Raw genomic sequence first — 27,780 nt, 5'->3', positions numbered from 1 at the left:
GAACCCAGGAAGCCAAGACAGTCCAGGAAAGGTGTGTGCACCAGTATCAGAGCCCCATGCTAGTCTCACCCCACAGACACAAAACAGTTCTAAATACGTCTCAGCTACTCGGGAGGCTGAGGCAGGAGAATGGCATGAACCCGGGAGGCGGAGGCTGCAGTGAGCTGAGATCCGGCCACTGCACTCCAGCCTGGGTGACAGAGCAAGACTCTGTCTCAAAAAAAAAAAAAAATAAATAAATAAAAAATAAAAAAATAAAATAAAAAAATAAATAAATAAAAGTGGAGGAGAATGGTCTGCCCAGATGGAGCACCTCGAGTGAAGCCAGGCTTTATCACAAATGATGCAGTGTTTCTTTATGTGGGTGCTGTCGGCACCTGAGGCAGAACAGTTCTTTGTATAGGCTGTCCCAAGCATCCCAGGATGTTTAGTGCCCCAGCCTCCAGGCTCTAAATGCCAGTAATGCCTCACAGTCATTGCAAAATGCCCCCAAACATTTCAAAATGTGCATTGCAAAATGCCTCCACACATTTCCAAACACTGTCTTCCAGGTCCCGGGCGAGCAGCTGCAGCCAGAAGAGGATGCACGGACAGTGCACGTGTGCCTGTTGCAGGTGGGAGAGCTTCACTGCCAAGGCCGGCTCTCCCAGCCACACCCCCACATTCAGATGGCAATCTGCTGGCAGTGCCTGGCTCTTTGAATACAAAGGACAGTGACACACACACAACCTCTTGTCTGGTTATCCCATGGATCAGAACATTCCAGAGGCTGGAAACTCAATTTCCTGGGAGCAGAGTTGATTACTCTGCCAGACAGCAGGCTAGACTGGACAGCTAGACAGAAATCCAGAGCGTTCCGAGAGACATGTTTCTTCACTGGAGACCAGTGGGGCTTTCGAGGGTTCTCACTCTCCGAGGTGAGCCAGGAAAAGCCGCTTTTAGCTAGGAGCCCCCCAGCTGGTCCCTGCTCTGCCACCTGCTTGTGTAATTCCCCTTCTCCCCTTCCTTCTTGGAGAAGTGGGATGTTTTAACCCCACACTGAAAGCTCCCGTCTATTCCTGTCCCTCATTAAGTCAGGAAGCTCTCAGAGGCCAACCCCTCCTTTATAGGCAAGGAGACAGTCCCAGTGAAGCAATACAAGCCCCAGATCCAGGGCCTCAAAGAACTGAATATGACCAGTTGCCCCTTGAGAGAGCCATTCAGTGTGGAGTGGCCCCCAAAGCTGGAAAAGCTCCTGATTGCCCAAATCATCACATAGGGTAGTAACCATTCAAAAAGAGATGGCATCCTCCTGTCCTTCCATTACAGAGTCCTCACTGACTCTCCTCTTTTACACCCCTGCTGCCCAGGCCCTGGCTCTGGCTCCCATCAGCTTACCACCAGGCCACTCCAGTGCCCCCACACGGCCCCTGCCCAGCCCCCAGGGCTCTGGTCCCTGCCTTGTGATGCCATCACTCCACCCTCCTCAGGGAAAGCTTTCATCAGCCCTTGCCACGCTGGAGAACCTACAGTGTCTGCTCCTTACAAGACAAACTCCTCAGCCCAGCCCCACCCTGCCTGTCCAGCCATCCCTTCCCCTCCCCAGCACACTAAGCTGCCCCATGACCTCAGCCACATCCTGGGCTCCCTGCTTCTGTTCAGATGCTCCTCCACCCTGAACAGCTTTTCCTCACCTGCCGCCTCCCAAATACTATATTTCTCTAAGGCCTCTTCTCAACCTGTCATCTCTAAAAGGCTTGTTCTAACCCAGCCCTGTCTCCATAACAACCAGAATTGGAATTATTTGCCCTTACAGCCAGGGGCCTCTGGTCTTGTTTGTTTTCTAGTTGCTAATGTAGGTTTCTGTCCTTTCCCTGAGCTCTCCAGGGTAAAGATGCCCTTAATTGTCCTAAAACAGGGCTGAGCTCACAGCAAGAGCTCAGTGAAAGGTGGACTGACTGTGAGAATTTGTGCTAGGGATGGAGATTCAGGATGCTGATGGCACTGGAATTCCCACAGCCTCCAGGGCACAGAAGAGAGAAGAGGCACCATGAGTAAAGTGGGCTGGCAGGAGGTAGGGCCGTTCTAGGCAGGGTGAGGCAGCCTGTGCTGGTGCATGGCATGGGGTCCAGCTGTGATGTCCAGAATTCTTCCCTTTACCCCTTGACCTGAGCAAAGCAACTGGGTGGTTGAACCCAGAGAATTTTATCCAGCTCTAGCTGGACAGACAGAAGCTGCCGAACTCCTTGGGAGCTGGGTATGTTCCTGGCAGGACAAGATGAAAAGAGTGTCTGTGTCCCCAGCTATTAGCCCATTTTGAAACCAAGCTTCTGCCAGCAGGGTGGGGCCGGCCAAACCTGTTCTCCAGTGAGACACACCCTGGTCTGCCTGCTGAGTCACACACCCAGCAGTGTCCAACAGGGCCATCTTCAGCAGCGTGATCTCCCAAGGCCCTTTCCATGAAAGGGAGTGCACGCACAGTTTCATGGAGTCCTCGTGCCTTTCAGGCCTGGTGAGGGCTTGCTGGAGAAAGAACCTTGATTAGATGCCTTTCAAGGACAGGTTCCATTTGCCACTTGCCTAGTACCTGCCACTCCCCACTCAGTGCCCAGGTAAGGGGCTCTCATGTATTAGGCATGTAGTGACCCTTATTCATCTTGCTGGGATTTCAGTCAGGACTGGGGGATTGGGTAGAGCTGACCTGTCACAAGGAGCACCTCGCATGTGGCTTAGTGGCTCTGCTCTCACCCTCTCTGGGGTTTGGAGAGTGCAGGTGATCTCCCAGCAAGGCTGCCGAGAATGGGGCACACAGGGCTCCAGGAGGTCGAGAATCTTCCCAAAGGGGTAGGGGTGGCTGCTTATTCAGCAGTCTGAGTCAGCATGGGAACCACTGGGGCCTGAGTCACAACAGATGGGACTTCAGCAGGGGAAGTGTTGATCCCTGCCTCCTGACTCCTCTGGGCACGGCTCCTTCTCTAAGAAGCAGTGGGTTCCACCCTGGGCTGGCCCTCCTTTCTTTTCCTGGCACACTGCTTTGGGCAGAGCAGCTCCACTGCTCAGAAGCCCTGACGTCTGGACACAGAACAATACCATTTGGCCTTTGAGGAGGTGTGGTGGGTGTGCCTCACTGTGGGTCCTCAAAGGCAGAGGGAGCTGCACCCACAATGCCATCGCCAGCACCCCGAGACCAGCAGTGCCCACCCAGGTGAGAACTCCAGAAGGCACTTGCTAAGTGCTACTGAACTGAAGTCGCTAAGTGTCCACTGACAGAAGGCACAGCAGAAGCCATAAACACCCTGATGCCCAGTGCAGGCACATGTTGCCACCTGAAGTTTTTAAATGTAAAAAAATGTAAAAGTTTTGGTGCCTGTCCTCAGAGTAGAGACTTCCCCAGAGATCTGGCTAATAATGGTCAGAGTTCCTTACAAGCTTTGAAAAGCAGAAATGGTGAGCATACTTCAATCACGCCAGTATTAACAAATGTCTATGGATAACTGAGGACAACTTTTCTAAGCAGAAAATATCCTATAAAACTTTGTAGTTTGTGGGTCTTTTGGGAAGATGCTGCTTTCTCCAGTAAGGCCCCAATTCTGGGATAAAGAAGGCATCTTAGCCTCTTGGGCTCCAGGCTCTACACCTGCCTGCAAAGGTCAGGTCCATGGCAGTTCCTAAGCCTGGTGTGGGGGTAACATGCACTGTGCAGCCCAGTGCCTAGCCGACACCTGGCGCTCCATCAACACGAACACGCAGCTATGCCAGCTCCTGCACCAGCTCCGTCTCCACTTCCTGCTCCCTGTCTATTTACTGCACTGTGGGAAAAAGCAGGCTTTCCGAAATGCTTCTCTTTTACCTTTCCCCCTCTGCACCTGAGAAATAGGTTTTTTCTCAGCTCCTAACACTGCTAGGATGGGTTTGCAAACAAGGACCTAAGATTTCATACACAGATATGTCTGTTTCCTTTCAGAAGGGAAATCCTTGGCAGGCGTTTGCCACTTCAAACGCAGCTCTCACAGCCCGAGTGGTGGAGGACCCCTGGCCCTCAGCCATCTCCCTTCCATGGCCCCAGACAAGTGGAAGCCATGGTCATTCTGCCCTTCAGGAGCCCCGTGTTCTGAGGTCATAGCTTCTGGCTTTCAAACCCAGAGGCTGGTTCAACTGTCCCAGTGATGGTTCATCATGAAGAGGGAAAGCTGAGGGGGCCATGCTGATATCTCCTGGAGTCCTGGATGATGGGCCAGCACCCCGGAAGAGCACCCTTGAGGGTCAGGAAGATCCCACTGGGCCAGATGCCCCCCACCCTATGCTAGGAAGTTGGAGGGAGAGGCTGGCTGGCCCCAGAGCCACCCCACGCAGTGGACCAGGAGGTGCTTTCCAGCCCTGGGAAGAGGAGAGCCAAAGGCTGGGAGGTGGCAGCATCCTGAAGGGCAGGTGCTTACCTGGCCCAGAAAAGAGCTCCCTAGAGACCCAACAGTGGAAAGAAACCACTCCTGCTGGTTAGTCAAAGTTTTTTTGTTGGTTTGCTTGTTTGAGCCAGCTCTGTAGCCCAGGCTGGAGTGGAGTGGTGCCACCATGGCTCACTGCAGCCTCAACCTCCTGGGCTCAAGCAATCCTCCCAACTCAGCCTCTCAAGCAGATGGGACTACAGGTGCACACCACCATGCCCAGCTGAGTTTTAAATTTTTTGTGAGACAGGGTCTCCCTGTGTTGCCCAGGCTGGTCTCAAACTTCTGGCCTCAAGTTGTCCTCCTGCCTCAGTCTCCCAGAGTGCTGGGATTACAGGTGTGAGCCACTGTGCCTGGCCTGTTAGTCAAGAATTTTACATGAAGGGAGAGACACTTGGCTGGGCCCTTCAGTGCTTGGGTAACAGATCTCACCTTTGGAAGATGAGCATGTGCACATGCACGCTCACACATGGACACACACACTTCTATATGCAGTCCCCACTTGCTCACATGGGACACACATCCCATGCCAAAAGTGGACTCAGGTAGGGAAGGTCTTTGGAAGTTGCTTGAGCATATCCTGAACACCATCACTGGTGTGGCGCTTCCCAGTGTGCAAAGGGCTTCCCTGTTCATCACCTTGTGATTATCTCCCACCTGGCCAATGAGGTGGCAGGGCAGAGAGCAGTAGCTTTGTTCTGTTTGTGAGCATATTAAGCTCAGAAAACTTTAGGCTGGTCCAAGGCCACACAGCTAAGATGGGGCAGACCCTAAGCCAGGACTCAGGTCTTTGGTGTCTCTTACAGTGATTATCCTCCAGCCACTCTGCTACCAGAGTCTGGTGACACAAACAAAGTCTACAGGGCAAAAAGTTTCTGTAGCTAAGGGGCCCTCTACAGAAATTCTAGCATCTCTGGCCAGTTGCTGGCCCCGACTCCTGGAAGACCCCATCCCCAGTGGTTCCAGACACAGGAGGTGCCAGCCCTTCTTCTTTGAGCCAACTGTGGGAGGTTCTTGAAGACATTTAAGAAGTGTGTAGTTACTTAGCCATGTGTCACAATTCTAATGCCCAAAGACCTGGGCTGGAAGACCATCTGTGCCAAGGGATGCCATGCCTGTGGCAAGGAGATCTTGTGGTCATGACAACTGTTCTGTCCTGGCCAGGACAGTGAGAATGAAGGTGCAGTGAATAATGGGAATGTGACTGTTTGGTTCCTCTCCAGCCACCCTTTGCTCTAAACGCACCACTGAGTACACACAATTGGGGCTGAGAAAACAGGGACTTGTGTTAAAGCTGGTACCTGAAGCTGAGCCCTGGATCTTCTGGAACTCGTCTAGTCTTGCTGAGCTTCTGGTGTGGTCAGGAAGGAGGAAGAAGGAGGGAAGGGTCCCTGGCTACCCCTGAGCACCCCAACTCTGCTCCCAGCACTGTGGGACCTCCTGAGAGCTGATTAGGACCCCAGGTAGATATGAAAGAAGCTTGGGGACTTCCTGGGGGCCCTCTCCAGGTTGGCCACAGAAGGCAATTCTTCCACAGGGCACAGCACCCAGCAAGCCCTGGTAAGTCCAGAGAACTGTAGGTGCTCAGTCAGAAACATCCACCGTAAATATGCCAGTTAAAAAAGTGTTCAGCCAGGCGTGGGGCTGGTCACCTCGGTGAGGGGAGAAGGCTCTACTTCATGGCTCTTCTCTTCGGGCCTCAGCTCTCCTACCTTGCCTGCTTTGGGAAAATTATCCTGAGCCATTAGCATATGACCTGGAATCTCCCCCAAGTGCTGGCCACGCACTACTGGTGGCTGTGGGGTGACTCCAGGGAAGTCAAGGACACAGCAATAACTAACATTGAAACTCATAGAAAGGACTTCTTTTTGTCATTTTGATTACCACAGGGAGAAAGTCTAGATGGGTGTCAATATGTTTCTTTAATATTTGCCAACCTTCCTTTTTAAGCAAAAACAAAACCAAACAAACAAAAACAAACAAACAAAAATTTTTCTGCCAGGTAAAAGTACCTAGCTAGAATTAAATAATGTTATGTTTTTATTCTATTTATTATAATTGATTACCAAAGTTGTGGTTAGTCTTCATTTGTGGCAAAAGATACCGGTTTCTGTCATTTGGGTGAGTGATATAAAGTTTCCTTTCAAAATAAATACATTGGAATAGCTGGGTATGGTGGCACATGCCTGTAGTTTCAGCTACTTGGAAGTCTGAGGCGGGAGGATTGCTTGAACCCAGGAGTCAAGACCCGGCTGGGCAACATAGTGAGACCCCGTCTCTAAAATAAATGCATAAATAAATAAACAAATGCACTGGAACTGATAAGTAATTGTTTAAATTTTAAGTAATTAAGTAAATAATAGTTGGCATGATTTTGCAAAAATTGTGACAGCAGAACGCAAATGACAGAGGTCTGGGAAACATGATTGCTCGTAGTGGCAAAAATACTGTGATGTGACAGTGTGACCAGGAGCCCTGAGTCAGGAGTCAGGAGACCATGCTCTGGTCTTGGTCTCCCCTGCCTAGCTGTGCAGCCTCAGGCCGTCGTCTCACCTCTCTGAACCTCGGTTTTCCCAACTACAGCATGCCCTGTAAGGCTTCTTCTGAAGGAAGGCAGTTCGGCAGTCTGCGATTCATCCCTTGCTGAAGTCACAAGCAGCCTCCTTCCCAGCCTGTCTTCATCCCCTTCCAGGCCTCGCCCTTGGGCGCCCTGTGGGGGCGGGAGGGGAGGGGCTCCGGGTCTAGAGCTGCTTTTCTCCCCACCTGTGTCTCTACAGATCCCCTGTCCCCTCCCCGTGCCTGAGCTGATTTTGTTTTCAGCTGAGTTTGCTCTCCTGGGGCAGGCAGGCCTCCGTAGAGACATGCCAGGGCCCTGGGGGAGAAAGTAGAGCCTCACCCTTGCAAAGGGTAGGGACGGCTCTTCCACCCGCTTGGGAAATTCTGCTGCATTTGTCTCGCTGAGCCTAGTGACAAAAGGAAAACTCTCGAACCAGAAAAAAGGCACCAGAAGATCCCCCCAGGACTGTATTTTGATGACTTAATCCCATGCCCTGCTTGCTGGCTTCGAAACTTGGCCAGCAGGAGGGGCTTGGCCCACTTCTCCCCCTGCCCTTCTAGGTCCCTCCCTCCTCTTGCTCTTCATACCCCCCTCAAAGTCCACTGGGGTCCAGACTCAGTTCTGCCAGATTTATCTGTGAGGTCACGGGCAAGCCCCTGCACTTTTCTGTGGTTTGATTTCCCTGCAAAGAAAATGAGAATAACAAAGCCTGGTCCACCTACTGAGCTCACAAAGACTGAAGGACAAGTCAGGAGGTGAAAACACAAGCAGTTTGTACAAGTTCAAAATGCTTCAATAATTCAAGGGATTATTAAATAACCGGGTGCTGTGGGTTGGAGCACTTCCCCCTTGAGAGCTGACTGAGAACACAGCACAGCTGAAACAGCCTTGAAAGCCACCACCTGTGGCTCATCCAGAACCCAAGACCCCCTCCCCAGATGTCCAAGACTCAGAACCTAAGCTGGGGAAGCAAGGCTTGGAGGTCACCTGGTCCCACGCCTTCAATGACAGATGAGGAAACTGAGGCCTGGAAAGGTTTAAGTTAGTGTATGCTGCAAAATTTAGCTTTTAATTATATCTTCTTACGCTGTTGTTTTGTCTGTCATTTGTTTTCCAGTATAATGTAAGGACTTTAAAGACTTGTTGGTTGAGTAGAGTAGTTTTTGTCAGGGCCAAAAAAAAAAAAAAAAAAAAAAAAAGCCCAAAATGAAACTCCACCAATTTCTGCTGGAGCAAAATAAAAAAGTTTAGAATTATCCTTGATTCTTCAAATCTTCTCTCTAAAGTTTCATATTAGGGGAGAAGGAGAGAGAGCAACAGCCAACTCATCCAGAAGCTTCCTTCTCTGGAGAAGACAGAATTCCATCCTCTGTGGCCAGGGAATTGTCTGCCTCACAATATCTCATCAGAATGGAGGAAATCGAGCCCCAGGCCCATCCAAGCATAAGTGTTCCCAGCCTAGCCATCAACTCAGAGCTCTACACAACATGAATGGAAATGATTGAGGAAGACTTGTTGATTAGTGAAGCTAAAGGAAGAAGAACTGGCTTCTGTTGTCTCTGGGGAGAGTGGAGGTCCTTCCTGCAGACATCCTGAGAAGGACCCACTGCTGACCGCATCCTGGGCTGCCAAAGCTTGGTGCTCCCCACTTGCTAAGCAGCTGCCACACTGAGTCCCTTGGCAGTGACGAGTCTCCCTGCACATCCTGACCAAAATGCCCTGGCCTGCCCTCTCCATCCCGCTACAAGGATCCACACTGTCAGGACAGTGACTGTTGGGAGTCTGCCCTCTCCTGGGTCAGGTGCTCCTCCCTGGGGCAGGAGGCTGGAGGGGCCAGCATGCTCACTCAGCCCCTAGGAACATTGTTGTGAGGTTGTGATGAAGGCCTGGGAGGCTTACGAGACCTTGGGAGCTGGCAACGTGAAACCAGTTGCCCTCCTTGGGGGGATGCCTATTCTTTGTGAACAGTCAGCAAGCTACTCCCAGACTGCAGCCCAGACCTAGGGGCATTCCTGCTCTGCCCTCCATCCTGTCTGCTAAGGGCAGCCCTCTCTCCTTTCACACTCAGTTCAAAGCTCAGCTCCTCTAGGAGCCAATCCCGACTTCCTGCACCTGGAGCTTGCCCTTGGAGGACACCACTTGAATTTGTTCACTGGAACCGTGTCCTCCTCCCTTTGCAAGCCCATGCTGCTGACATGGGGCCATTCTCTGACTTCTCTCCCCAAAAGAGCGACACAGAAGCCAGACATCAGAGTTTCAAGGAGGTGGTCTGAGCCACCATCTAGTCTTGCTGATGATAAGCCTGAGGTCCAGCAGAAGAGGAGTCCCCGACACAGTCACGGGGAACCAGCCCTCAGACCAGTGTTTCTTCCTTTTCTCCACATTCTCTCTGGACTCTAAAGGAGCCTTGCTGGCTTGCCCAGTCCTCAGTCAGGAGGCAGAGCCTCAACTCACCTGCCATGGAGGGGAGAGCAAGCCCAGAAAGGAAGCTCCCCGAGCTCAGCCCAACCCTAAAGGCAACAGAAGCTTCTTATGGGAAGCAGAGCCACTCTGATGGACTGTGGCTTGGAAAGGAGGGCCCCTCCCAAGGAGTACCCAGACACCAACGTTTGCCATAGGCTTCTCTTTCAGTTTAATACAAGGAGTGTCCCAGTGGCAGCAGTGTGTCTGTGAAAGCACACGGCGTGCTCTTTCCACACGGAGAGGTGGCCCTAGAGCCGGCCCGCCCGCTCCTGCTCACTCACCTCCATTTTCTCTCAGAGGCACATTCTGTCCCTTGGCAAGTAGGATCACTGCCTCTTCTTGTTGGGGTGAGAGCCTGGGGCCCTTCTAGGACCCTCCTATCTCCCAGGGCTGGGTGGGGGTGAGTCACAAGCTGGCAGCGGGGATGCTGAGTTGGCAAACACATCAATTGCTCCCTCTTGGAGCAGGATCCGTACCTGCCTGGGAGTAGGAGGCTGTGGTCTACTATCAGTCCCTCACCTGGACTTTTCAAGAAAAGACGAGAGGCCAGGCAGGCACTGCCGAGGGAACCCAGCTCACACACCTGGAAAGTGGCATTTGGAGCTGAGACACATGGTTTGGAAAGAGGGAGTTGGGTCTAAGTCAGGGTAGTTACTCAGCAGAGCTACTTGTTGTGCCTCAGTTTCCCTGTCTGTGAAGCTAAAGTAAATGAAGTCCTACCATCTCTCCATCCTGTTGCAAGGGCTAATTAACTGCTGTTTTCCTGGTGCCTGGAATGCTCAGATGAAAGCAAGGAGGAAATTAAGAAGCTTTTATGCATCTGTAGGCTTGAAGCAAAAATCTGGGCTGGAGGAATTAACACTGCCTCTGACCCTGGAGGGACCACCACACAGGCTTTAGCTATGGGGCCCGGTAGCTACTCAGAGTCAGCTCTCAAGCCACATGCATCCCTAAGTGAGTCCTTGGCTATGATTTAGTCCAATTGCCTTGCTCCATAGTTGAGAAAGCCAAGGTCTAGAGAGGTGAAGGCCACTCCAGATCCCTCAGTTTGTAGCAGCCCAGCTGAGACTGGAATCCATGCCTCCCACTGCTGATGTGGTACGTCACATCCCTAAACCTCATACTGCTCTTTGAGATAGGAATTTTCACCCATTTCCGAGATAAGCAAGCTGGGGTTCAGCTAGATTAAGAACTTGACTAGAGTCACACAGCTAGTTAAGGAGCAGACTTCACTAAGAGTCACACAGCTAGTGAAGTTCCTGGCCAAAGTCCAGGGTCAGGTGCTCCTCCACACTAGGCTGTCTCTAGGCATGGCCTCTGTTGCCTGTGGATTGGTAAGGACAGTCTGTTTCTGCTGCTGCTAGGGTAGGAGTCCTGCCGTGTTTCTCCCTGGCAGCCCCTCTGCAGTACCTGGCCCATGGCTCTGCCCTTGTGGACACTGGATTAGCATGGCTGTGACTGAGGGTGAACCACCAACCTGGGGAGCACTGTGCTTGGCTTCCCCATCGCCTACTGGAGTGTGATGCAACCCCAGTCCTCCCATCTGTAACAGAGGCTTCATCCACATTTCTTCAGGTCTAGGGTGGCCAAGATCAGTTCTCCTTAGGGTAAGGGTCCCTAGTACATTGTCCACAAGATTCTGTCACAATGGGATCATCAAACACAGACATATCAGTTAGGCAAGTACAACTGAGAAGAAGCTGGGAGAAAGATTTGCTAGTAAGTCCTGGGTTAAAGTGGAGAAATGGGGTCAATGAATAGGACAATGCCAAGACAAAGGCAGAATTCTCCCTTGTTATATTCTGGGAATTCTCACTTTCAGGCATGCCAGGCTGGATTTAACTGAGTGATTCAATGTGGCAGTCACCGTGGTCACCCTGTTCCAGACCTCCCGCTGGTGATGCCTGAATGGTTTTCCTCTCTACTGATTAGATCCTGAGCAGGGTGGTACAGTGCAATCCACTACCTAAGAACTTTTTACTTGGTAGGACTCCCAGAAGAACTAAATGCTCAGGGCGCACTTCTTGATTTGAAAATAAGTAAACCCTTTGGAGCTGAAGATGATAGACAAAAGGATTGTCATCTTAATCCAGAACCATTCCCTGGAAATCAAAATTGTCCACACTCCTCAGCTTCATTGAGGACAAACCCATGTGATCAAGGTCTATTTTCAGCTTTGGAGTAGAAGAGCTATGCCTTTCCATGGCTCCAGCTCTCTATTCCCTGCATCCTGGTCTTTGCTGACCCAGAGGAAGATATTCAAGGGACATATTACAAGGACAACTAAGATGGGACAAAAATCCTCCTTTTCCCACCAGAAATGCTGCAGCCTAAAGTAATTCTGCTGCTGCTGGGTCCCCAGCCTAGGAGAGGAGCACATAAAGGAGTGTTGTTTCTATTACAGGAATGAGTGGGGAGACATGGTGATGGAGGGTTGCCAGATTTAACAAATAGATAGACAGGGCACGTAGTTATATTTGAATTTTACATAAACAACAAATAATTTCTAAGTTAAGGCATGTCCCAATTATTGTATTTGGTTGTATTTTATCTGGTAACCCGGCCCGGAAACCCATTAATGCTTATAGCCAAGTGAACCCAGCTTAAGTCTAGGAAGGGAAAAACAGAGCCTCTCTCCTGCCTCTTTTGAGCTAGGCTGACTCCCCATGGGGAGAGTAGGCCTGGCTGGAGGGGATGGGAAGGGAGGAAATGAAGGGACTCAGACTCATGAGTGTCTTGCAGATCCCTAAATTTTAGTATTTAGTGTTTAGTTGTAATGTTCAAATATTGAGATTGTGGAAACCCGCAGAATGGCAGTCATAAGAAGTGCAAATGTCTGGGGTAATGAAAACAAACTCCACTAGGTGAGGAGTTAGGAGGTCAGAGATCTAGTCTGCTGTACCAGTAACCAGTTGTGTTGCCTTCAAGGAGTAATTTCTCGTCTCTGGGACTGCATTTCCTCAACTGAAAAATGCAAACAGTGTTGGGCTCTAATATTTCACAGGTCTGGTGCTGAGAATCAGAACAGCATAACTGAGTATGCAGCTGAGAAATCAGGCAGCAAGGCTAAAACCTGCCCCATCTTTTGCTCCATCTCACCATCTGTTTCCTCTCCCTGAGGTCTGTGGGACTCTGAGGTTCCAACGTTGTCCTTCAGCAGATCCTTCTGCCTGAAGGAGGAGGAGGCTGGCGTGGCCAGCAGAGAGCAGGACATGGACTGGGCCAATGACTTTCTTTTGAGCAGTCTTTTATTTTCCTTAAGCCCCTAGATGCTTTTTGTGTGTCACACTATCTTTGTTCCAAGTTTTATTTTATTATAAGAAAGCCTCTCTACATTCCATTTGTGAAGTGAATAATCATAAATTAAAAATAGTATGATTATTATTTTTTAATTACAAGGCTATCATTGATACAGACTATGAGGTAAAACTATAAGGTAGGACCATTGCTTTTTAAACATTTTTAGAGCCTTCTTTTTGGAATTGCCTACAGATCCTTTACATATTTAAATGAGATATGTACAGGAGGTGACAAAGCTTTGCTATTTGAGGATGGTTTGATATTTAGAACTAGAGTCAGATCTGAGGAGTGAGGTGCTCCAAGTGAGTAGTATTGTTTCTGGTCAAACCCAGGTCATGACAATAAATAAATGAGACTGGTTTTCTTATCTGGCTCCTGAAATGATGCTGAAGACAGTTCTGAAATTTTAGGGGTTCTAGAAACATTCTGAGCAATGGCAGTATTGGTGTCATGCTCCAGTACAGAAACTAATGCCTTTATCCTATTTGTCTGTTGACCTCTGTGCTTCTAACTTGACTGCAAGTTCATTGAGGGCAAAGTCAGATGCTTTTCAACTGTGTTTCTGTAGCGTGCCTCACTCACTGCTGTGCCTCAGCAATTGCTCAATACAAGTTGGCTGACCAAGTGAATATAAAGTATCTGCAGCAAATGATCCTTCATCAGCTCTCAGAAGGTCCTGAAAATATGCTGATGATGCTTGTACAGACAAACTACACCCTCCTCCCCACCCTCCATGCCTTCTGCCACCATATTGGTTTCACCAGAGGGGAGGAATAACATCATCCTGTGCCAGTTGTACCATCCATGGGAAAATCCCACAGACATAGGATTATCTCATGCCGCAGATCTCTATTGCCTTTTCTCCTGCTCTCCTTCTCCCTATGTCTGGACCCCGTTTGGTTTTGCCCAGGTTTCATCTGATTATATGTCTGGCTCCAGTATCAATTATTCCACTTCCTCCCTACTTGGCCTCCTCCCTCTGCCAAATCTTCATGTGTGCTCAGCTCTTCCCTCTTCCCATAGCCTCTCCTGAACTGAGAGGAGATGGGACGTGCCTCAGCAGCTACCCTGCCATGAGTCATGTCTGCAGTCCTGCCAGCAAAGGAGCAAGGAGGGTTGGGTCTTAGGGTGCGGAAAAGGAAAGAGATTTTCACTGGTTGTCAAAAAATGGGCACAGGGTGGGGTGGGGACAGTTTGGGAGCATTAAAAGCTAGTGAGATGACTGAGGACTGAGTTAATTAACCAGAAGTGAAATGTTCAACATGGGCCAAATGAAGATTTTCTTTCTTTCTTTCTTTCTTTTTTTTTTTTTAGAAATACCTTCCCGGATTACACATTTCCATGGTTACATTACCCATTTGATAATACTTCACAGTTAATGTCATCTGATATCAACCCGTGAGTGAAGTAGACACATGAGTATCATCCTTCCCTTTTTATGGATGAGAAAACTGAGGTCCAGAAAAATTAAACTATCTAAAGTCATAGAGCCAGAGAGAGGCAGAAGTAGGACTAGAACCTAAGCCTCCTAAGCTCTGATCGGGTAACGTCATTTAAGTAAAGACATGTACCATCTGTACTGTCAGCATAATCATCCATTCTGGCTGCTGGTGCAGTGATCTGCCTTCCTTGGGTTTCATCTAATCCCTTTATGCTGCATTCCTAAGCCATTTTCTCAATTTGGTCATCACCCTTTGTGTCAAAGCCTTTTTATTCACATCTATGCTTGATCTGTCAGCTTACTGGGTTCAGTCTGCTGGGTTTGTTTTGCACTAAGAGTGTCATTTGCCATCAAGAATCAGGAAAAAAGTGAGGGAAGTAAATTCGCAGCGCACCTAGTTAATTGTCCCCTTTCATCCTCAAGCTGTAATATGTAAGAAAGACATAGCCTCCAAGATTAGCCCCCAAAAGAACTCAGGAATGGAAGAATCAAGCACATGACAAAAGAACACCAAACTCATAAACTCCCCACCTTCTCCTCTCCCTAGGACCCAGGACCTTTGACAATCAATCAGGAGTGATATCTGTGAGATGTCTGTGTCTTAAAGCAAATGCTGCTGAATCCTAAGGCCCCACCAAGACAGAGCCCCAGATTCCCACAGAAAAACAGCCTTTATTCCCCATCTGACAATGTCTTGAGGGCCTTACAAAAGAATTCCCAAGAATAATGCAGGCTAATGTTGCATTAGCGAAAGTAAATGAGTCATAGAATTTGGAGGCTAGGAGAAACCTTGGGTGCCATCTAGCCCAATACCCCTGATTTTAGAGCAGCAGAAAATTCCTACACTGGCTGGTATGGTTGTATCCTGAGCATCTACTGCAGTGCTTGTCACAGAATTAGGTCTTAATAAATATTTGTTCAGTGAATGGATAGATGAAGTATAGTGGATTGAGATCACTTAGAAAGCAGACAGAGTCAGGATTACAGGATCTAAAATAACCTCTATCCATGTTAATTTAACAAATAATCTTAAGAATTATTATAATCTTTTTTCATGCATATTAGTTCATTTAATCCTGAAAATAACCGCTCGAAGTACTTTGTTATATCCACTTTCCATGTGAAGAAGCTGAGCCCCAAAGTTTGAAGTAACTTGCCCAAAGCCACATGCTCAGTGAGTAGCAGAGTTAAAATCTGAACCCAAATGTGTCTGGGTTGTCAGGCAGGCTCCACTCTAGCATGCAGCGTCATATGCAGGAGTCAATGCAGTGGACATGTTCTCTTGGATCTTTGACCATAAGCATAGAATGAAGAGAGATAACCCTTCAGGATTTTCCTAGAAACGTCTAAACTGGTCCATTAATAGACCTCAAGAATGCAAGCAAACATTTCCCAAATCCATGATCAAATCAGACCTACTAGGAAATGGACGTTTTTAAAAATGTCTTTTTAAAATGCTTTTCCCAAAATGTTCTCATTTGAGACATTCAAAAATGTCCAGTCAGCCCAAATGAGAACCACCTATGAAACAATGGCCAAGTCAACAGACCTAGTCAGAGTTATGAGCCTCAATTCACGGACCAAAGCCTACATCACTCTTTTTAGCAACTGGTGCAGGTTTTCTCCACTATAAATCCCAAACCGTCCCTACAAGTACTCCAGGTCTTTTAGGATGGAAGCAGTTCCTTACCGGATATCCCCATGAGCCATTCCCTGCCTGGAACTTGGAGTAGTAGCTGCTCCTGCTGGTGGTCCCATAGTTGTAATTGTCAGCCAAGCCATCATACATGGAACCTAGAGGAGAAAGAAGGGGATTAGGACAGGGATGGCCATGATCTTCATCCACCCCTCTTCCTCAGGGCATCATTTCTGCATCCAGGTCCACTATGCCCATGGAGGAGACCAGGTCTGAGCTCCTGGAGGACAAGGTGGAGAGTGTCATCTCCATCTATCTCCACATCCTCCGCAGCCAAGACCAAGAGAAGGGCTACCACAGACTCCCGCAAGGACAGCTCTAAAACTCTCATCTGTCCCCTTCCTGGGAGCCCAGTGGCTCTGCTGCTGCTTGGGTAGGTTAACACCTACAGGTCAGGACTTGGTCTGGAGGGCCTTGGAGCATGGCCATTCCAGTCCAGGGAATCATCACTCCATGTTCCACAAGGATAAGATTCCCACTCGGGGGAGACAGGCAGGATCCCAACATTCCCAGTCCAGCAGCAACAGCTGATTAAAGACTGATTCGGGGGAGGACTCTGGATTCAAATCTCAGCCCAGCCCCTACCAGTGACCAGACAAACTTCCTCCCCTTCTTTCACCTCCAACATACTCTGGTTGGTGAAGGGGGAGCGGCAATCTACCTCAAAGGTCCAGTGAGGATTAATTAATGTTTTCGGAGTGCTTGGAGACCCACAAATGACAGGCTCCGCAGGAGGACAGAGTGTCATTAGAGTTATTAGTGGCAAAGTGCCTTTGCATCACAGAAAACAGAACTGAATTTGGGGCTCCTAGTGGGGCCACCCCGTCTTCTCCCTTTCACTGGCCAGCAGGGAGACCCTATGGGACAGCCTCGACTCTGCACAAGCTGGTCTGTTCACTGTCCTGCTGTCCTTGAAATATGGCCAATGGTGACAGGCTCACCACTTTACTCACATCTCCCTCCATGCTGAACCTGGCTTCCCTCCTCGGCCACTACCTTCTAATCTTGCTTGTCTCTTGAAGCCAAGCTCAAGACCTCACCCACTCCAGGAAGCCCTTTCTGACCAGCTCTGCACAAGGCAATCTCTCCTGCCTCTAAACACATACTGTCCTGCTCTTGATAGCCCAGGTCTCATTCTGCCCTGCGTCTCATTCCCTCAACTATACTGGGAGCTCTACGAGGAGTAAGCCATGGCTCCGTGGCCTGCCCCACACTCTTGTTAAGTGATGGCCTTGGGGGATGAAGGCGAGTGGGATCCAGTGAGAGCCTCCTAAGAGGGATATGCACTCCTTTTCTCTAAAGCGATGGTCAGATTCCCCCATCAGAAACCCTGTCTAGGGGTAACAGAGTTGGGCAGTGATCTCACCTGGCCAAGTTAGCTACTCCCCATCTGCCACACCCACTTAGGTTCCCCAGCCATTGCCTGGGGGAGCAAGGCTGGAATATCTGAGCTGGGAGTAGAGGGAATAGCCACGGGGCAGCTTTGGAATGAGGCAGGGATCCCCACCTGGTGCAACCTCCCCTGTCCAGGGCCAGGTAACCACCCATAGCCCACAGCAGAGGGTGCTGCCCGATTCCCATGACCCCTCCATCATGAACATTAGGGGTCTCGAGCTGTGGCAGACACAGCTTGCCCTGGGGCCTAGCGGTATTGATATTGGTCCTGGTTCTGGTGCTGGGCAAGTCATCTGCTCTCTCTGAGCCTCAGTGTCCTCTTTTGTCAAAAGAGAGGGTTGGCCTCTTACATCCCATAGGCCCCGTACAGTTCCAGTGTTCTGTGGTTGTGTGATGACAGTGACACATGGCTGACTGCATTCAGAGGAGCCAACTCCTCCTCTCCAGAGATACAGCTCAGCTTATGAGGAAGAAGGGCAGACATCAAAGGCCACACTACCGCCTCGTTTGCCACCTGCCTCAGAGTCCTCTGAGAGGCCTCCCCTATACCCCAGGCCCAGCCCTGACTCCAGAAGGGCCATCCGCCTTTGAGTGACATCCTGGGACTCTGCCGTGTGGTGCATTGAACCTCTGGCTTCCTCCAAGCTCTGGTGGAGTGCACACAGCTCTTCCTCCACCTTTCCCCAGCAACTGCTCCTCTGGCAAGACTGTCCTTATCAGGAAGAGGCTGGAGGTAATCTCGTGGGCTCAGTCACTCAGGACTGGTGCTCCCAGGGAAGGGAGCTGCAGCCAGGCACACTCACAGTCAGGACCCTAGGTGGCCAACTGCCAGGTCTTGTCTGCCTTCCTTCCACCCAGCCCGCTTCAATCATTCTTCCAAGGTTTGATACGATAGAGTTCACTTGGCTCCGGCCCTGTGAGCAGGTATTTCTCACTAAAGGTCAGGTGTGGGTCAGCCAGCTGCTTCTGGATGGAAAATTTGGGGTGGTGACAGACAGAACTCTATGGAGCACTGAGGAGGCCTCCTGCTATGAGAAGGAGCCCCAGGGGTCTTGCACTAGGGCCTCCTTGCCCGTGTTCTGGGAGAGAACCTGTCAGCATAACACTGCTGTCCTCCTGGGTCATCAGATGAACCATCTTCTCCCACCACACCCTGCACCTGCCTGCCTCCCTCTCATACACTCCTCTCTGTGTGAAGGTAGAGGCCTCGCTGCCATGGAGGTGGCAGTGGACACACAGACACATGGAGTGAGAGGCCAGAATGCCCTACAGTTCCCAAAGCCAGTCCCCATGTCCATTGTGAATGCTGGTAAAGGCAGGTGTGACTGTCACTCACTTGTGGTTGGGCCAAGGCCTGCAGGCCCTTCCAGGCAGTTCCTGAAGGTGTCTCCTAAGACCTTTCTGTAGTTGGGGTCTGCTTGGCTCTGGTGAGAATGAGGGTAACATCACACCTGCCTACACTGCTAATCTGGCAGAAGGTGACAGTATTTGGGGCGGAGGTGGTGAGAGAGGGGAGGAGTCCATAGTTGTCACACACCTGAAATCACAGCTCGCAGTGTGCCAGATAACCAAGGAGTACTGGGGGCAGGTGTGCTCTGTCTGCAGGAGCGCTGTTCCCACAACAAAAGTGATTTTCTGTGCTCTTGACCCTGGGGTGTCTGGCTGGTAAGCAATGCCCCCTAAAAGTCAAGTTCAACAGCAAGAGCATGGGCTTCTAATGAATGTAATGGTGCTAGCTCACTCTTCCACTTGGTCCCCAATGTCTCTAGAACGCACTTCTAGGAAGCCTTTCCTGATGAATGACACCTACTCCCATCTCCATCTCACACCCATACCAGTCTCCACCACCATGTACTTCAGATGCTCTCTGAAGTGCGAACCATGTGTCTTCTTTCCTTGGGACCTCGAGCTCAGGGCACTGCCACAGCTGGGTCCGGGCCTGACTGGCCTGAACTGGCTCTTTGTGTCAATGACCTCTTCTCCCTTGCCCAACCCTTGTGGTGAACGTGCTCTGATGCCTGGTGCTTGGAGGCTCAGAATGGGGTCAGGCTCTCCTCCCACTCAAAGAGGTTCCTGGTGAGTGGGGTAAACTAGGAAGAGAGGAGGGCTGCTGTAGCTCTCAAATACCCAAGGCCACCTCCTTGAGGAGGATTCTTAGTTCCTGGGGAATGGGGGAGGGGCTAGTTCCCAGCTCACCCCACAGAATCACTCCTACCCTCCAGATAAGCATCTGCTTTCCCCCTCTTCTCCCCAGATGGGCGCATGCACCATGAGCAGGGATGTGGTGGCTTCTCGGTGACACTGACAGTGTGCGCAACCTGCGTGTCATCCTCAGGAAGCATCTGCCCACCCACAGAACCCCAGGGTCAAGGAGCAAGTGCCTCAGCATCTACCATTTTCTCAGGTATACAAGCAACACAACCTGCTCTGTCCACGTAGCTTGTCCGATTTTACGTCCCTGTTTTAGGGTGTAAAACCATCTCAGAAAATCTACCGCTCGGGTCACCAATGTCCTGGCACACTGCTTCCCTTTGGTGCCTTAGACAACGACGGGCTGATTCTCTCTTGTGTCATTGGTGCAACTCAAGCTCTCTCACCTACAAAACCTTTGAAAATGGAGGCGGCTCGCTCTTTAGGATGAGTGGAAATCTCTCTCCAGTAGGGACAGGCATGCCTTTGCAGGGATGACTCATCCTCTTCCACCTCCAAGCTTTCAAATAGGTCACACTTACTGCACCTGAAACATTCTTTCTCTTCTTCTCCAACCCTCCCCCTGCATTCAAAACCTTGCACAAAAATCACCTTCCCCTAAAGATGACCCCACCCAGCTCTGAGCACTCCAAACCTGCCAGGATAACCACGTCAGCGCTCAATCCAGTGGCTGACTCTGCACTGGCTTGTGGGTTCCTTGGAGTGTAGCTTCTGTACACTGTGTGTGTGTGTGTGTGTGTGCACTCCTCCCAGAAGGTAGGGCCTGGGTCTCCCCAGCCAAGCTGGGAGCTCCCTGAAGCAGGGAATCTTCACCTTTGGTAGATCCACACTCCACACCCCTAATCCCAGAACATCAGCCTTCCTGACCAAGAGGCTGCCCTGCAAACAGAGGTCATCAGGAAACCCACTTTCTCCATTCTCTTTCTCCTCAAATCCTTCTTCTTTGTCACAGAGCAAGCTGCTCGGAACAGATCCTTGCTGACTCTGTCTTACTTAAGGCTGATGCTTCTTCTAGCATATTTTACATTTGAATAAAGCTCACCTGTCCTTCAGCACGAAAAGCTTGAGAAAGGAAGCTCATTTTCTTTTAGTCTTGAAAATGCCTTTACTTCAGCCTCTGAAATCTCTTTCACCTGTGGTGCCCAGAAAAGCTAGGCCCACAGCAGCAGGAATTTAAATGAGATAACAAGAACTGCCAGGAAGCTACTGCTGAGACAATATCCTCAGAGGTGTTTCGGAGTGGGCAGGAGTGGACTGTGTCTGCAGGATGGTTCTAGCTCCTGGAGGGAGGACTGGCCAGCCAGCCTCCTGCCCTCTCTGCTGGGCTGCTGGGAGCACCATGACCAGGCCTCCCCCAACTCGGCAGCTTCTAGGAGATGGGGAGGGCAAGGAGTTCAGCACAGCCTCACCGGGCACTTTTGTGTGGCTCTTGACCTTTTCCTGGGTGTACATACTGAACAGAAATGCTGAAACAAACTGGGTTGCTGTGGCCTGTGTTCTCTCTTCTCCCTCTGCAGCCCATGTGACTCCCTCAGGCTCTGCTGGGGCGCATTCAGACCTGGCTCTGCCACAATCCTGCTGCTCTTTCGGCAGATCTGTTCATGGCCACCACCAAGCCTGAGGACTGGGCAGAACGTGGGAACATCCTGTGGGGACAGGACGGGTGCAAGGGGGCCGAGTGGTGGGTTAGAGTGGGCAAGGGTCGATGGGTTCAGATGGGGTTCAGAGTAAAAGGCTCTTGCCAGCAACTACTACATTAGGTGTGCGTGTGTGTGTGTGTGTGTGTGTGTGTGTGTGTGTGCGTGTATGAGAGACAGACATAGGTGTATGTCGCTGTATAGGGGTGATCGCCCATGCTGGATCTATGTGAGTGAAGGACAGGGACTGGAACAGTGGTTCTCCAACTTGGCTACACATCAGAATCACCTGGGAGTTTTTGAAGCCCTGATGCCCGTGTCATCTTTATACTCACTAAGTCAGAATCTCTGGGGGTGGGACTCAGGCATTCGCGTTGTTTTAAACTTCCAGGTGATTCCAATATGTAGCCAAGTTTGAGAAGAGTGGATGAGAAGACTTTTTAATATGTTAGGATGTTTACAAGAGAGACACGATGAGTGGCATGCCTTGAGGGGAAGAGCTTTTTGGCAGTACAGCTGCTGGCGGTCTGGGCAAATGGTTTGCGGAGCTAGAGAGTTATAAAATCTATTTCCAAAGACTGTTAACATTGCAAAGCACTTTGGAGATGATCTAATCCAACCTCTGACAGCTGCAGAGATCCAAAGAGAGGCAGCGACTTGTCCAAGATCACACACCAGGCAGTGGTAGATGCCAGGCTGGGCTCCTGACACAGCACAGCTGCAAGGACACATGTGTACACACACACGTAACGTATGTGTGTGCATGTTACGTGTTAGTACGTGTGTGCATGTGTGGGTGTGTGGATTCATGTGTGGGGTGTATTGTGTATACACGCGTATATGCATGTGTGATGTATGTGTGTACACATGTGTGTGCACCTGTCCAGCGTATGCCTAGAAGGGACTTCACATGAAGATATCTAACATTCCTCCATTTTATTTTGTTCAAACATTACACATCTTCTAAGGGTCACACCCCATCGCAGAAGCGATTCTCAGATTTCTAAACCTAGAACAATTGGCACATTGATACTTACAATATGGGGTGGGGGGAGGAATTTGTACTTTTAAAAAATCTCTGCCAAGGAGCTGGATCCAGAGAAACAGCATTTGCTGCGAAACACCCTAGAATACCCAGCATTTTTGCATGTGTTGTAACAGGCCAACGGAAATTCTGGCTAAAACTCCAACTTCAAGCCAAGGTGCATTGTAAAGAAACAAGAATTGGTTCATTTGAAGTTTAATTAGTATGTTTCGCCAATGGAACAAGCTAAAACACACATAGCCATTACCATCTGCAATCTCAGCTTCGGTCCCAAGAAAACAACCCCAGAAGTGATGTCTATGGTCAGGAAAAGAAACTTTCAAGAGACTCTAATGAGCAGAACATTCACTCAGGCAGAGGCTCATGCTGAGACACGGTCAAACACAAATACAAAAAGCCATCAAAGTGGGGGCTCCTGAGGCAAGCTCCTTCACTGTGCAGGCTACGGAGTTGGTGCAAGCGTGCCCCCCTCTCCCCTGACGAGGGCTGAATAGACACAGGAACCACAGAAAGGGAGCAGACACCTCCCCTGGCCCAACATCACCTCTGGCCCCTATCTCTGATCACAGAGAAATAGAGGCTTAGCAATTTTAGATGGGAAACAGTACTTCCGTGAAGAAGGGAGAAAGAGAATTTCAGGCCAAAGGCTGAAATAAAAAATCATGGATGGCTAAGCAGGCAGTGAGACAAAGCAGGCAATGGTGCTGGTATTGCTAGGACTTCCCTGGAAGGAGACATGACAGGTGAAAGGAAGTTCCTTTCACTGAACTGGGTATGATCTGTGTTCGCAGTGGTGGGGGAGCACTTGGGTTAGGGCAAATGAGATTCAGGTTCAGCTCTAGGAAGAGATTCCAAGTGAAGTTATAAAGATCTGGAAGGTGGGTAAGTGTTTCCTTCCCCATCCTCAGGGAGGTCGTTTCCCTAGCAAACATCTTTTGCTGGGTGGTGACATCCCCCTCAGTTTCCCCTTGCCTCCCACACAGTCTGGGAAGAAAAGGATGCCAGACACCCTGAGGCACACAGGGACAGCCTGAAAACACAGGGGAGCAATACTTCAGGGGCAGTTCAAGATGGGTAGGCAGGTTAAGGGCAACCTCCTTCTGCAAGGTCTCCAGGCCACAGAGGCCACCTTCTTCCTGCCTGGGACCTTCATGACCAGGGTGAGATGACTGTCTGATCTGCAGCACTTCAGGGAGGGCACGAGTGCGACAGGCATTTGGTGACAGGCTCCAGGGGCCCTTCATCCAGCCCTCAGTGGCTCAATACTCCCTCAGTGACAAGAGAGAAAAGAGCCCTAGTGGAAAGGAACTGAGAAGCCACTTCTATCACAGGACCAAGGATGGCTGGTCCTGACTGTCCTTCCTGGGGTACAAGGAGCAGTGGCTACTCTTCCAGGCAACCTGTAGGGTGTGGCTGGCCCTTCTTAACTCGGGGAACTTTGGATGGGATTCAAGGGGCTCAGGAAGACCCTAGGCGAACTGACTCTGCTCTTGGAAGAGACTAAAGGAGAATTTGAATCTGTCCAGGGGGCGAGGGAAAATGTCTGGGCATGGTCCTTCCACAGCCACCAGCTCTTTCCATTCCAGGAACCAAGGCAGGCTCCTGACAGGTAAACCAGCATGAGAAAGAGGGAGCAGAGTGAGTAGAGGTGGCCGCAGAGCAAATAGGGGACGCTTGGGCGTTTCTGATGGAGAGGACAAGGAAATCTGATGAAAACGAAGCCAGCTAAACCAGAAACACCAGCTCCAAGTGACCAAACCGCCTCTTCCAGCAAGGATGCCTCTGGGGAAACCAGCCTCCTTTAGGAACCTCCGCAGAGTCTGAGGGTAGAGGGGACACGCCCACAGGGCCAGACCTTGGAGTTTCTGGAGAGGTAGCCATCAGCATCAACCCTCCCCTGAATGAAGCCCCCTGAAGGACCTTGGGAGGAAAAACAAAGAGGGAACAAAGGAGACCTTATCAGATAGAGGTTCCCCACAAAGACCAAGCCCAGAAAGTACACTTCAGGCTGACAGACACTCAGCCGATATCCTGATAGGTGGGAGGAATAAGGGGTCCTTGGGGCACCCAGGGTCATTTGAGTTTTCTGGAGTTGTGAGCCAAGAGCTCAGGCTGGGATGGAGTGGAAGTGGGAAGGGGACAGCCAAGTCTTGGGCAGAGAGGAGAGTAGGTTGAGCAGTGCCCTGGGCTATAGCCAGAAATGGGGCACTTTGTTCTTCCAAACCTACTTCTAAAGAGGCTAGGAGGCACCTACCAATGCACCAAATAAAAGGGAAGGAGGCATGTGCTCTGGAGGCGGCACGACCTTGAGTGGAAATGTGAGGAGAGGAGCCCAGGGCTCAGACAAAGGCAAAGAGCACAGAGCAGCAAAGGCGTTTAGGTCTGGGGCCCAGGAAGTCATCTGCCCGCCATTTTCCTTCCTTCGGCTCTACATGGGGCCACTCAGGAATGGGGGCTAGGGAGTGGGTGGGGGGACAGAAGCCAGAGGTAGAAAGTGTGAGGTAGGGGTGTGTGTGTGTGTGTGTGTGTGTGTGTGTGTATGTGTGGTGGGAGAATGGCCAAGGCTGGTTTCTTTTGTCTCCTTCCACCTTATTACCCCCTGCCCCTCACTCTCTCCTAAGGCCTGTCTTAATAAATAAGTCTTGGTTTACCTGTACTGGTTAGTGGTGGGTAAAGTCTTTATTAGTATTTTACTAAATTTAGCTAAATAAAATAAGTAAATAAATAAACAAGGGGAATCTTTGCTCACTTCTGTGTAATTCTTACCAGGCATCCTTTGTATTAAAGCATCTGTTTGGTCTATAAGCTCTCCCCTGTCAGGTACTGCCCCTTCCTCCTTGAGTTTCGCGGGTGCTGCCCCTTTCTCCCAGGCTTCCCCAGTCATGGGATCTGGCCTCTCAGAAGCTGGAGGAGGGGGTGCCAGGCCCGGGATCCAGCTTGGAAAAGTTCCCGTGAGGGCTCAGCTAGAGGTCTCCCTGGGGCCTAGGGGGATTTCCAACCTGCCATGCTCATTCCTTACTCTCCCCATGAGACACTTGTCTACCTAAGCTGGGTGGGGTAGAAAGAATTCAGTGGGAAAGAGGAGTTCTGCATTGGCTATTCGGGAAAGAAGGCATCCTGACCCCCTTCCCTGTTGTCAAGGGACCCACTGGCCCTGGGGCGGCCTTCCAACTAGGCTAGCCTCTTTCAGGAGGCTCCCAATAAAGTGCCCTGGAGTTCCAGGGCCTCCTCCCTGCTCCCTGTGCCACTTCCCCGTCCCGCAGCGACTCTCCTGAGCTGCACTCCTGTCTCAGCGACTCCCTCACGCCGCTCGCGGATACACACGCACACAGGGACTGGGGTTCCCCTTGGCCTGAACGCCGGGCATCGGCTGCCAGCTGAAGGCCAGGAGATCAAGCCCAGGAAGGTTGAAGGGTGGCCCACAACTGTTTGCGAGCGCGGGGACCATGGCCCCCAGGACAGCCAGGGTGAGACATGATGCAGGGCTGATCCCTAGAGCAGCACCCGAAAGAGAAAGCCGTCCAGACCCAGGGCTCAGGGACAGGAGAACCGCTCGCGGGGGATCCTCAGCCTCCTGGCACGCTGGGAGATACTGCCGGCTGTATCCGGGTGAACCACCCATCCTTGCCCACTAGCGCGCCATCGAGCTCGTGGAGCTGTCGAGCCAGCCTCGGGTGGCTGTTCCATCTGCTCGGAACCGGCTAGGAGCTCGGCTGCTGGCATTCGGCGCGTAGACCCTGCATGGGGCCAGCAGCCCCTCGCCTCCCCGCACCCCCTGGGATGCTTGCGTCCCTTAGTCTCCGCCGCTGGGCCAGGGCACTCTGAAAAGGGGCGCACGGACCACGCGGGGACCGAGCCTTTACCTCGATTGGAGTGGCTCAGGGTGGACGACTGGGAAGACTTGGACTTCTGCCGCTTGACGGTCATCATCACCTGCTCCTGCACGCGCTGCCTGCCAGACGTGCCTGTTTTCATCTTTTGGTCCGACGGCAAAGCCAAAGTGGAGTTGTCCTGGTCCTGGAAGCATTCGTACGCCAAGGCGGTCTTGAGAGGCGAGTGGTTCATGGTGGCGGGAGGCGGGAGGCGCGCGGCCGGGGCCTGGGAGAGCAGAAAGGCGAGGCGAGGTGCGGTGCAGCGGGCGGGCGGTAACGTGCTCTTCTCGCTCTCAGCAGCTCCCTACGGCCATAGAGTGCGTGGTCCGCGTGAGGGCTCCCGGCAGCTGCTCCTGGCGCTTCCACCCCGGTTCGTCCCTCTTTGGCAGTGGCGAGGCCCGCCCTCCGTCAGACAGGATATACCACCCCTGCCCTGCACCACCCACTCCACCTGGCTGCGCGCTGCTGCCGCTCAGACGCGGAGCTGCAGGGCACTGCTGCTGCGGAGCCAGCGCTCTTGGGGGCAGGGCTACGAGTCCCCCGTGTGGGACACTGGGCGCCTTCCTGCTCGCTCTTTTTTTCTCTCCTTTTCCTCTCCCCATGAGCAAGAAACGTCGCAAGCCTTGAGGCCCCAGGGAGACGCCCCTCTGTCCTGTTCTGCCGGCTCACTGAGAAAGCATGTGTTCAGCTCAGGAACCGAGGGAGACCTCTCTCTAGGAAAAAAGGAGTCTTTCTTGACCAGGCTGTCCGGGAGAGCCAGGCGTCCATCTCCCTCTGTACTGCGGTCATAGCAGAGACCAGCCCCGGCGGTGGAGGCTCCCGGGCTGATGGCAGAACCATAGCTCTTGCTCCAAAGGAGTGCTCCATCTTATGGGGGCAACCCAGTCTACCCTAAAGCAGTTTCCTCTGAAGCAAGTCGGGTAGGGGCAGGAAGGCCACATCAAGGAGCAGACTTGAGATATCAGACCACACAGTGGGTATGCCTTGGTGAAACTGGTGGTTATTTGTTGTTCATGAGTATAGCCCGGTAAAACACCACGTGAACAGCGGATCCTCTCTGAAACTCCACTATAGCCTCTGATACAATGCCTGGCACAGGTAATATTAGGTACTCAATAAAAGATATTTTTAAATAGGTGAATACATGAATGCTAGTTAATTTAAGGTAAATTAAATCTAACTTGGATCCTAACCAGATCCTCACTGAAAAATTGAAAAGCTGCTTTATCCTGAAACTCCACTCTGGACTTACTATTTTGGGACCACTGTGTGCATTCCCCTATGCACACTCACACCCCTGGGGACACATGTGCAGTGAAGCTTCATTCATGTAACATCCTCCCCAGGGATGGAGAGAGCCCACATCAGTGAATCTGGTGTGTAACAGGAACCGAGTGCTTTTTTTTTTTTTTTTAAGTATTTACTTTGATGGAAATCTTTCTAAAATGTATCGCATTCTGCTTTGCCTCCTAAAGCAAACAACACTGAACATATTTGCTGTACTTCTTGATGCCCTGAGTTTCACATTCTGGACATCCATTACTGAACTGTGTAGTCGTGCAGTCCAGTCAGCTTCTTAGTTTTGGGGCCTCTACCAGCTGTGTGACACTATCACAGCCGTCACTCTTGCTGTCATTTGAGGTTGCCCTTCACAGCTCACATGCTTTACTTTTAGTTTGCTCTTCTAATCTACGGAGGAAAGGGCAATCAGAAATCTATTCTTTTTGGGAATTTTATGTCGA

The 27,780-nt window shown here is 50.9% G+C and overlaps 1 protein-coding gene across 1 annotated transcript in view; it reads right to left on the bottom strand.

The window, feature by feature from the left end:
- The window catches only part of LOC105484710 (plakophilin 1), a 49,330-nt gene extending 22,894 nt beyond the window's left edge, over positions 1 to 26,436 (bottom strand). Inside the window, exons 1-2 of the mRNA XM_011746561.2 lie at positions 26,030 to 26,436; positions 15,873 to 15,976 (exon numbers count right to left, since the gene is read on the bottom strand). Of these exons, the coding sequence (XP_011744863.1) occupies positions 15,873 to 15,976; positions 26,030 to 26,231 (306 nt within the window). The 5' untranslated portion in view covers positions 26,232 to 26,436. The remainder of the gene's footprint in view (positions 1 to 15,872; positions 15,977 to 26,029) is intronic.
- Positions 26,437 to 27,780: the final 1,344 nt, after the last annotated feature.

The sequence above is a fragment of the Macaca nemestrina genome, chromosome 1 (genome assembly GCF_043159975.1).
Source record: "Macaca nemestrina isolate mMacNem1 chromosome 1, mMacNem.hap1, whole genome shotgun sequence".
In the NCBI taxonomy this organism is placed as follows: Eukaryota; Metazoa; Chordata; class Mammalia; order Primates; family Cercopithecidae; genus Macaca; species Macaca nemestrina.
This window is presented reverse-complemented; position numbering and strand designations above follow the sequence as displayed.